This window comes from Castor canadensis, chromosome 2 (assembly GCF_047511655.1).
Source record: "Castor canadensis chromosome 2, mCasCan1.hap1v2, whole genome shotgun sequence".
Lineage (NCBI taxonomy): Eukaryota > Metazoa > Chordata > Mammalia > Rodentia > Castoridae > Castor > Castor canadensis.
Window position 1 is genome coordinate 67,910,517 of NC_133387.1, and position 11,074 is coordinate 67,921,590.

General features: G+C 42.0%; 1 protein-coding gene across 1 annotated transcript; it reads right to left on the minus strand.

The window, feature by feature from the left end:
• Window positions 1-9,709: 9,709 nt before the first annotated feature.
• Window positions 9,710-10,839, minus strand: Ccdc71l (coiled-coil domain containing 71 like). The gene has a single exon (XM_020186439.2). It carries the CDS (start codon window positions 10,538-10,540, stop codon window positions 9,857-9,859), a length of 684 nt encoding a protein of 227 aa, XP_020042028.1. The 5' UTR covers window positions 10,541-10,839; the 3' UTR covers window positions 9,710-9,856.
• Between the last annotated feature and the right edge of the window lie 235 nt (window positions 10,840-11,074).

Genomic DNA, 11,074 nt, shown 5'->3' on the forward strand with positions numbered 1-11,074 from the left:
CCAGAAAGGCTGCAATTTAATTGGAATAAAGAGCCCACCAAGCACCAAAGAAGTCAATGAGTGGATGTGAGGGTGATCTGGCTGTGACATCTCTCACCCCACTGATTGCCAGGGTTGATTTACTCATCTGACTGGCCAGATGGGTGTCCCTCACTGCTGCATGTACATACCTTTGAAAGCTTCATGGCTGGCCAAAGAGGACAAATTTTCCTTGTAGGGAGGTCATTCTTCAGTCAGGGTATACTAATAGCTACACTCTCCTACTGGAACCTCCAGACAAACTCACAAAGCCAATGAGCGATGGAGACACATCAGGTGTGTGGTGACTGTGGCAGACACCCCCTGGCATAAACAGTAGAAATTTATTTCTCATAGTTTTGGGGGCCTAGAAGGCTGAGAACAGAAGCACTGTTGGGCTCTGGTGAAGGCTCTCTTCCTAGCTTGTAGATGGCCACCTCACTGTCTCCTTACATAGCAAAGAGTAGAGAACAAGCAGACTCTCTGGTATCTCTTCTTATAGGGCACTTATACCATGAAGAGAGCTCCACCCTCATGATCTCATCTAAACCTATCATCTCCCAAAGTCCATATCTCCAAATACCATCACATTGATGGTTAGACCTTTAATATATGAATAGGAGTTACAATTCATTCCATAGAAGAAGCCCTCAATAAAATTTTGTTGAATGCTGAATAAAGCCAAGAGTAGATAAATGAACCTAGAAGAAGAGAGCAAGCAAAGTGTGTCTGAGGTAAACCTACCTGTTATATGGAGTTATAAAGAAAATAGGGGCTTTTACTGAAATTGGTCAACAGGTAAACATCACAAGGCAATTTAATGAGCAAATTCTGTTGCTGAAATTTTCTCCCATGATTGGAAGAGGCAGCTGATCTATCTTGACAGCTTTGAAGTCCGCATAAGTGGCACAAAGGAACACAAGAGGGCCAATTCCCCACCATACCAGAATGCAAACTTATATTTAAAAGACTCTAGGAGTTCCCCCTTTCTGTCCCCACCCCATTTATCCTCACATACCTTGTCCTTATTTCAGCATATAGTTTGGCCTCTTTCCACAACTTTTGTTTTTTATTTTGCTTATCAATTCTGTAGTTCATCTAAGTAAAAGCTGGGAGTTAAAGTTTTATGGCGGCATTTAGGAGGAAGAAAGGAAATTAGAATGCACTCAGGATGGTGTCTACTTTATCTTGTAGCAGTCCACAGAGTCCATACCATTGTAAGGTGGGAGAGGTCTGCAGTAAAAGCTTCTAATATAGAGGCTAGCGAATGACAATGGGGGTACAGGCAGGAGGGCTCCCACGTTTAAATTCATGAAGTCTGCTTTTTACTGGCCTAGTAAGTAGTTTGAGACAAATGTTAAAGAAATAACCTCTTCCAGCCGCTTATAACAATCGGAAGAGGAGACACACGCAGTGGCTTTAGACCGTAAGCCAGAGTGCCCTGAGCTCCCCCACCAGAATAATGATCTAATCACAGAGGAAATTAATTCATTCGCCCATACACATTCATTTCCAAGATACTGAACACCTGTGCTGCACACTAGGAGAAGCACAACAACAGGGTTCTTAAACTGATCTTTTTTTCCCACCTTGGGATTGCACAGTCCCAGAGTAGACCCTTTCAAGGAACAATTTATTTCTCTTCTGTTAAAAATGTTTATAAGGATTAGTGGGGGGAATGGGATAGGATAGATATGGCTTCAAATCCTTAACCTCGCTAAGTTTTAGTTTATTCAGCTATAAAATATGAATGATAATACCTACCTTATATGAGTGTTGGGTTTTGCTTAACACATGGTAGATGCTTAAATGGCCATCTCTTGAAATACTAACTTGCACAATCTGAAACTTCAGCCCATTAAAAGTAAATGTATTCCATACATCTATTTTTGCTTGGTTGGTGTTTTTTTATAATTTATTTCAGGGATCTTAGCAGTAAGCCAAAAACTTTTCATTGCTTTATTCCTAGGCACATGGTGACTAGAATAGTACCTGGTACATGGTGGGATTTAAGTCAAGGTTAGTTTATTTATTCTATTATTCTATGTGTTTCTTTTTTATTGTTTATTCATTTATTCATATGTGTATATATTGTTCGGGCCATTTCTACCCCCACCCCCCATCTCCCCCTCCCCATCCTATAAGTCTAATAACTTCACTATCAGTGTCCTGAGTCTTCATCATCATTGCGTTCCCCACAAGCCTACAGCATCCTTTTGCACATACCACTTCTGGTAAATTTGATCTCATTCTCTCACACTGGTTTGACCCTAATTGATATCCTATGGACCAGAGCTGTTCTTTGTTTTCAACATTCATCATTATAAAAATTTTAAGTAAGCAAACGAGACTTTATAAAAGTTTTTCTTACATTGCTGCTAATAAAAGTTAATATTTATTGACTGAGGTTAATCAGGTCCAGGCTCTATTCTAAGTGTTTTACATGTGTTACCTCATTTAATTCTCATTATGGTTGTATGAGGTAGGTGCTATGTTGTGCCTGTTTTTACAGCTGAGAAAACTGAGGAACAAAAAGAGTTAGTAGCTTATTGAAAGTTCTCATGCTAGTAGATGAGGAAGGAAGGATTTTGAAGCCAGGTGACCTGGCTTAACCACTGCACTACAAAGCAGTAGTGCACAGAAAGTACAACCACAAGAGATGTCAAAGTCTTCAGCTACTTCATTGGATCACCAAATGCTGGGTGTTTACCAAACATTTATTCAATATGTTTTGGTTAAAAATTCCACCTCCATTACACATTGCTTCTGTTTTATATGAACCTGAAATAAGAGAGCTACTTCTGTAAAATTTGGAAGCCAGTGTTCCAGGTTTATCTGAACTCCATAAACACAGTTCATTTATCTTTACCCACCATGTACATGACCAGTAATGACAGTGATACAAAGATGAGAGAGGTGAGACCTGTCAACAGAACTCACCATCCAACAGGAAAGAAAGAGCTATCTAAAGAAGCAATCGTGATTTAACAGAGCTTGACATGGAGTATTGTGGCAATGCAAAGGTAAGGAAATATCCCTCAAAGACCCTTTACTTAACGTGAAAAAGGAACAACTTTTTAGAGTTTTGGAGGAATCCTTCATGTGTGTTTTCATAAGCATGTTTTTCAGCAATTCTACAACATTTGAGAGCTTAGCTCTGTTGAGCCAACCCCTCCCAAGACAGAAATTGCCTCTTCTCAATTGTCTTCAAGCAAACCTGGAAATTTTGCATTCTTAATGTCGCTCTTTCCTGCCATCCAACCCCTCCTCTCAATGCCTTGCTTTCTAGAATAATCAGTATAGTCGGGTCACTTAGTTCCTTCCAGAGGAAGAGTTTCTACTATATTAAGGGTTATGCCAATGTAATCCTGCCCAAGAGATAGAAGAGGAACACTGTGAATGCAGTCTCCGCAAATGCTTGGTTTTATGACAATTTAAATTCGCTGTGCTTGTGTTAACAATAGTCAACACTATCCCCAGCCTTGGAGCTGGTTTTGTAAAAAGGAAGTAGAGGAAAATAACTAATACATGAAAGAGTTTTTTTTTTTTTAAAAAAAAAGCTCAGATTTAAATGGTAAGAAGAAAATGTAGGAGCAAAAATGTCTTTTCATTTCATGTTAAAAGCAGAAAAACTTCTTTAGCTTTGAAGAACAAAGGAGGAATAGCAACACACAAAGCAGACTTTTTAAAGATGAGTCTTATGAGAATTCGTGTAAATTGGTATAACAATCTCAGAAAGCAGTTTGGCAGCGTCTCCCAAAGCTGATCATTTGCTGCAATCCTTTAACCCAGCAAATTAGAAAAACAAAACAAAACAAGGGCTAGCCATGGTAGTACACATCTATAACCCCAGCTACTAGGAAGGTAGAGATCAGGAGGATTGCAGTTGGAAGCCACCCCAGGCAAAAAGTTAGTGAAACCCTCCCATCTCAACCAACAGGCAGGGCATGGTGGTACACGTCTGTAATTCCAGCTACATAGGAGGAATAGGCAGGAGGGTGATGGTCCAAGGCCAGCTTTGGAAGAAAACATAAGACCCTATTCAAAAAACAACTAAAGCAAAAAAAGGGCTGGAGGCTTGGCTCAAGTGGTAGAACATGCCTAGCAAGCATAAGGCCCTGAGTTCAAACCCCAGTACCACCAAAATAATAAATAAAACTTTAAAAAGAACAAACTGAAAAAGAATATATGCATAAATTCGCCAAAAGACATGTCCTAGAATATTCACTGATGCTTTATTCATAGTTTCCACAAACTGGAATCTACTCAAATGCCCATCAAGAGTTGAATAAATCTATTTTGGAATATTCACAAAATGGAATTCTACACACCAATAAGCGATCTACAATTACATGCAACAATATGGATGGAAGTCACAACCATAATTTTGAGCAAAAGAAGCTAGGCACATGACACATAATTCTACTTATATAAAATCCAAACATAGTGCAAAGTTAACTATGCTATAAGAAGCAGAGCAATAGTTATCTTGGTGGGACCAGAAGAACAAAGGCTAACAGCAGCATTAGGAGGTGCTTCTGGAGATTTAGTGATGTTTTGCTAATCTGTGTACAGGATCTGTAAGTCTACTGAATTTATGAAAATTCATCAAACTGTATACTTATACAACTTACATATACATACTTTTGACACATATTTTTTTCTTCCAAACGTATTTGAATCTGTCAGACTTACAACCATCAGTCATACCCTTTTTTTCATACTCTAAACATTTGCAGAATATGTACTTGAACAAAATCTTAGGAGAGATTTATATATATGTGCTACACAGGTAATTTCACTATTTGGATGGATTTAACGTGGCTATGAATACTTTCAGAAGTCTTAAGTCCAGAAGAATGTTTTTTCAAATTTTCTGGACTAATCACATTGTTTGGTGTCATTATGATCCTGACCTTGGAATTGGGCTTTAGGTATGCTTACCATGCTGTTAAATCACGGCTTAGAACATTTACAGAGTCGTAAGAGAGCACTGACAGTGAGAAGTTTTGTGAAATCTGTAATCAGGCTCAATTTTGAAGTTCTTGCACTTGTATGACTTCCATGTAAGGCTTTTCCAGGAAGTTCCTTTGTGTTGGGTTAAAATACTGAAAGTTTGACTTGCTCACCAACTTAAACTGTGGTCTGTTATTCTTTGTGTTGAGTGGATCAGAGCTAAATTACTGGCTTTTTTTCCATCATGTAAAATTGTGTCAATGCTTCAAATGAGAATATTTTTACTCTTATAATAATATTCTGCTGTCTCAAACACAGCCATTGTACTCATTTTGTTTCCTTTACTACCTGAAGAACAAACTTCATACAAACTAATTCTACCTTGGTTCTGTGCATGTAAATTAACACGGTTCTTGAGCAATCTCTGCTAAAATTACTGAGTGAAAATTTAGTGCAAATCTTTCACAAGTTATTGGATCAATAACTTTACTGTTTTTATAAATTCTCACTTTAAAATACATAATGGCATATTTTAGATGTCTTTTAGAGATATAATTTTAGAGGCTCTTCTAACAATGAAACTTGTAATAAATCAACTTAATCCAACTTCCAGCTGTACAATTTTTCAACAAGCTAAATAACATAATTCTTATGTTTTCATTTAACTTGCCCATGAATTACCTTCTCTTAAATTCATCTTATACCTTTTCCAGACCATGGTCTGTTCTTGTTTGGGATGCTGAAAAAGCTGGAGAGCTAAACACTCACTCTCTCTCTCTCTCTCTCTCTCTCTATATATATATGTAAATACACACACACACAACTTATCCTCAGCCTGCACACCTAGCATTTATTATGCACTTCCTATGTCTCTAACATTAACACCCCTTTCAATCCTTGCAATATCTCAGTAGTTTCTTTTAATAGTGGAGTAAGTTAAGGCACATTTATTTACCTAAAGTCCCAACACTTGCCATTCATGCCAGGCAAGTGACTCCAAACCTATGCATTATGCTACCTCCACCTACTGATAAGAACTTGGGTATAAAAGCAGTTTAGTACTTTTTCACTTAGTACTATGATTTCTGGCACAGCTGTAGTTTGCTAATATTCCATTTCTGCCTTCTAGATTGAATTGAAAATCCTGGTCCCTGTTCATATGAGCTGCTGTTCATATGGAGCACTCTGGCTTACTTTCATAGTGTAAAAGAATAGGAGATTTAGATCTTTTATCATCACTGCAAATGGACTTGGAGATCAGGATTTAGAACCCTGAAATGTAGCACATTCTTAAAGGAGTCTACTGCTGGCAAACTGGGTAATGGCATGGGCTTGAAGCACAGTCCTACAGATTAACAAGATAACTAAATAACTGATGGAACACAAACTTCCAACAACACAAATCTTGACATTTCCAGGAGTTTTAAGTTCCCCAGGAAGTCAAAACTTACCAAATTGTAAATGAACATGTTTTCTGATTCATATGCAAACATAAAATCCCATTTTGAAAACTTTCAATACCATTAGAAAGACTAGACACTGTATTCTCTAAAATTTATTTACAGTTAATAAGTTAAAAAAGCAAAGTACAACCAAATTGTAAATCTTAATCAATGCACATTAAACTATTCAGAGAAACACTTCAGTTCCATTACAAACAACTGTTTTCTAATGCACTTAAGACATAACAGTTTATCAAAAAATATTTTAAACACACTGATAAAATAAATGTTAGGCATGTGTCCATTAGCAATCACCTATTTTAAAAAATGCTGTGGCAACCCTTAAATCACCAACACTATTGAGTTCAAAATTATTCAGATCTTTCTGAATTCAAGTATCTTTACAGTTTTTTATTGAAGTTTTCTGAAAAATAGTTTTATCATTTGCACATAGCGAATCAATAGGTATTAGCCATCAGCTTAAGTTACACTTGTATCTAAAAGAGTACTCAAACTTAGACAAAATAAATACACACCACAACAGCAACACTTTGCACTATCAACAATGAAGCTTGCCTCCAACTATCATGTTATTAGCTTAGGAAAGTAAAAACAAGTTGCTGGCTGACATTGAGGAGGAAAAAATGACATCAGAAATCTCAAAAGGTTGAGGTGCCGGTCACATTTACGCACTCAAAAATCAAAAATTAAATAAAAGCATAGCAAGGTGATAAATTTCCTCCTCGCTACCTCCTCTACTTGTGCCATTTGAGACGTAAGAGAAGGCAAGGAAACAAATTATGGAATTTCTTTTAAACTACACACAAACTAAGCTACAGACCCACTTCAGAAGACAGTAGATGGATGCCTCACAGTAAGGCCACTATGCCAAGTCTCTTTTCACATTCTGTCCAAAGGTACTCAAAATACTTTCACATCCCTAATCAACTACATTAGGTGTTTTTTCACATTGTAGAAATTTAACATAGGTTTTACTAAAGAAAACTTGGCAAAAATAAAGGTTTGGTGGGGTTTTTTTTTCCATCTTACATTACAAACTAGAAATGGCATTTTTTAATAACCCAGATGAACCATATTGAATTCAGGATGAGCAATCAGATCCAAACTGAACTCAGTCAGCCCAAATAAGCCAAAAAAAAAGCACTTATGCAAGTTCAAGTGCACTAAAGCAACAAGGCATAATAGAAAAAAAACTGTCAAGAATCTAATAAACACATGGTGTCACTGGTTGTGTTTCAGTTGTGTGCTGAGAAAAGTTATTCTCTCAGCTAAGTCTAATTTAAAAGCCTCTGGAAATCTACCTATACTACATGTTGAAATTACATTCTAATATGGCCACTGGATTTTTTAATTATTATAAAACTATATACAATAGTGAAGTGGTACAAATACATTTTCTTCAGGTGCTAGTTAGCTGTAAAAGTTAACAATATATTTTGGGGGAAGAAAATCCTATGTATCTGAAATACATTTGGCAATGGAAGCTAAAAAACAAAACAGTTATGTCTCAGCTTCCCATAATGCAAATGTAATTTAGCACTCTCCATTTTCTAAGTAATTATTCACTTTTTATTTACTGATGTGACAGGTTTGTAACAATATATTATTGTTGAGTAGTGAATAAGACTAGGCTTATTGGGAAACTGGCATAAAGTCATATATGTATGTATATTTATATATATAATTTTTTTTACAAAACACTGAAATTAAAGTCACGACACTCCTTCTATGGGCTATTAAACTTAAAATAATTTCAGAAAACTATGCCATTTGAATTCTAGGAACACAAGAGTCAAAACTGGAACTCTCATTATTCTCCTAAAAAGCTGCCAAGCAGAAAGAACTCGGCACAGAATAACTTAATGTGTCCAGTTCCAGCCCAGTGCTGGGTCGTTCCATGGCAGAATCCTTAAATTTGAACTACTAGTGGCACAAGAACACTACTTGGTCTTTTAGGTATTGCAGTAAAAGCTGGCTGTGGCACCACTGGCTAAAAACCATTAAGTCTTGCTGCCACCAACGACCAAAGGCACTTGGGTAATCAAGAATTCCACACTGGGCCATATGGTATACACACTGTTATGATAAAAGTGTAGAAGAGGGTCGGTACTCTGTGTAGCTCGCCTATTTGATTCCTGTGGCTTTCAGATGTCACAGACTGCATACATAAACGGGAAGATGACAAAAGAAAATTCACAGGGCAAAAAAAAGTCAACTGTTATGACGTTCATAAAGGCAATGGATAGTAGTCTGGGCATTTCTTGTTACCCAACAACAAAGAACAGAAGATCTGTTTTGCTCAGTCACTTCAACCAATTATTTGATACCAAGAAATGCCCCACCCTTCCCTGTAGATCATTAATAGTTCTGCGAATTCTAATGGGTATTCTGTTTATTACTTTATTCAATGTTTACACACATTGATCTCGCCTATGTAACTTTCATCTTAAATGATCTTCTCATTAACATTCCTGGATGATAGACAGGAAATGAGGCCAAATCAACTCCAACTGGATTCCAGTCATTCCGGCAACCAACACCAGTTCTTTACAATTTATTCACTTTTTTATCACAAGCCAGGTGGTTCCAACGGAGTTCAATTTTTATTCAATTATAATGAATTTAACAAGTCAATTTTTTCCCTAAAAACAAAACTTTGCAAGAGTCTTCTACCACTTTCTTTAGGAGCTCAGTATATATAAACATGAAACTTCCCTAGGAAACCTTTATAAAAAAGCCTTTAAATGTTCAATCTGTTGTACTTTGTAATCAATCGGTTGTCTCTTTGTAATCACTGAGCCCATGAAATCCAAAGCCATACAAATCCTTGCACTAACAACAGTCATAAACTTGAACCTCTTTTAAAGGTATCGTCGGTCAAAGCTTTGGAACCCAGAATAAATTAGCAAATGAGTGGGATTCAGAATACCCTGAGCACAAACTAGTGCAACACCACAAACGCCCTCGATCTTCCGTCCAAAAAGAAGGTGAAGGGTGGCAGTCAGAAAGAGAGGGGGTGGGGGAAGAAACACTCTGGCTTATGACACAAGCACGAAAACACACTGCTTTGGAAAAGAACGACTTCGGAGGACTTCCAGACCAGTGAGGTAGAGTCCGCGAGGGGGACGGATGAGCCCCGCAGGTCCTGGAGACGCGGCGTGGGTGGCGGAGGAGGACGCAGGTCCGCGCTCTGCTCCGCCCGCAGCCGCAGGGTCCCAGTCCTGGAGTCTCAGGCCGCGGTGCCGCGTCCCGGGCGCGGGGCAGAGGGGACAACCATCGGGGACTTCGTAGCGTAAAGTGCACTAGAGGACCGGGTGGCCGGTTCTGTAAACACTCGACTGACACTAGTTCATTCCTCCAGGCGGAAGAGCCCCTGCAGGGCGGCGGCCGGCCGGCAGGAGGCGCCCTGGGGCGGCGCCTCACGCCCGAGGCACGGGGAAGCGGCGAAGCCTCACCACCGGCTCCAGGTCCACTCGCAGGACTTGGCGCGCTTTGCGCCGCGCCGCCGCCAGGCTGCGCTCGCCCCACACGTCGTCGCCGACGCGGATGGTGGGGAAGGTGGTCAGCGTCGGGGTGGCGGCCCTCCAGATCTCCTCCAGCGTGCGGCCCCCGAAGCAGAGTCCGGGTGTCCCGGGCTTGGTGGCGCACGGCTCCCCGGGGGCCGGCGGTGGTCGGGGCCTCCTCCTGCCCGCAGCGGCCGCCCGGGCTCCGCGGCGCCTCCTCCTGGCCGCTGCGCGCGGGGCTGGCCGGCGCGTCGGGCCGCGGGCGGCGACGGGGGGCGGCGGGAGGTCGGGCACCAGGGCCCGGCAGGAAGAGTAGCCGTAGACGTCCTTGCTGCGCAGGATGTGCGGGGAGAACTGGTGCTTGAGGCTGCAGAGGAAGCTCCAGAGCTCCGCCTCGGAGCTCATGAACTCCGTGCTGCTAGGCATGAACAGCTTGAAGGCGTCGCCCAGCGCCTTGGTGCTGTCGGCCAGCGACAGTTGCGACCGCGAGTACACCACCTTCTCCTCCCGCGCCTCCAGCCCGGCCCCTCCTCCCGCCCTGAAGCCGCCGCCCCAGCCGGCCCGGGGCCGGCGCCGCCGCCTCTTCACGCTGCGCCGCATCGGAGGAGCCGCTCGAAGCCGCCCCGCGCGTCCGTGAGCTCCGCTGCCGCCGCTGTCCCCCGCCCCGCGATCTGGCTCCGCGGCGACGGCCGCTGCTGGCGCCTCCCGCCCGGCGCGGCTCTCGCTACTTTTCTCGCCTCCGCCGCCGCCCCTCCCCCTCCGAGGGCGGAGGACGCGGTGATATCCTGCCGCCTGGCTCAAAATGGCGGCCGGCGCCCACCCCTGGGCTTTGTCATTGGACGGGCCTCGCCCCCCCCACCCCTCCCCACCCCCAGTTTCTCTTTCTTCTCCTCTCTCCTGCCTCCTTTCGCCCTCTGCCTTTCTGTAAATGCGCCCGCCTCAGTCCCCGCCCACCGCCGCCCCGGCTCCACCCATTGGGTGCTCTGAGAGAGGGGCGGGGCCTGCTGGGGGAGAGGCCAGTTCCTGGAAGATGGTGCTGGGGTGGGTGGTGGTTGTGGCCCTTGGACGCGAGTCAACAGTTGGGTGGGTATCTGAGGGTTTGCCATGTCTAGAGGAAGAGGTGGATGTCGGCTC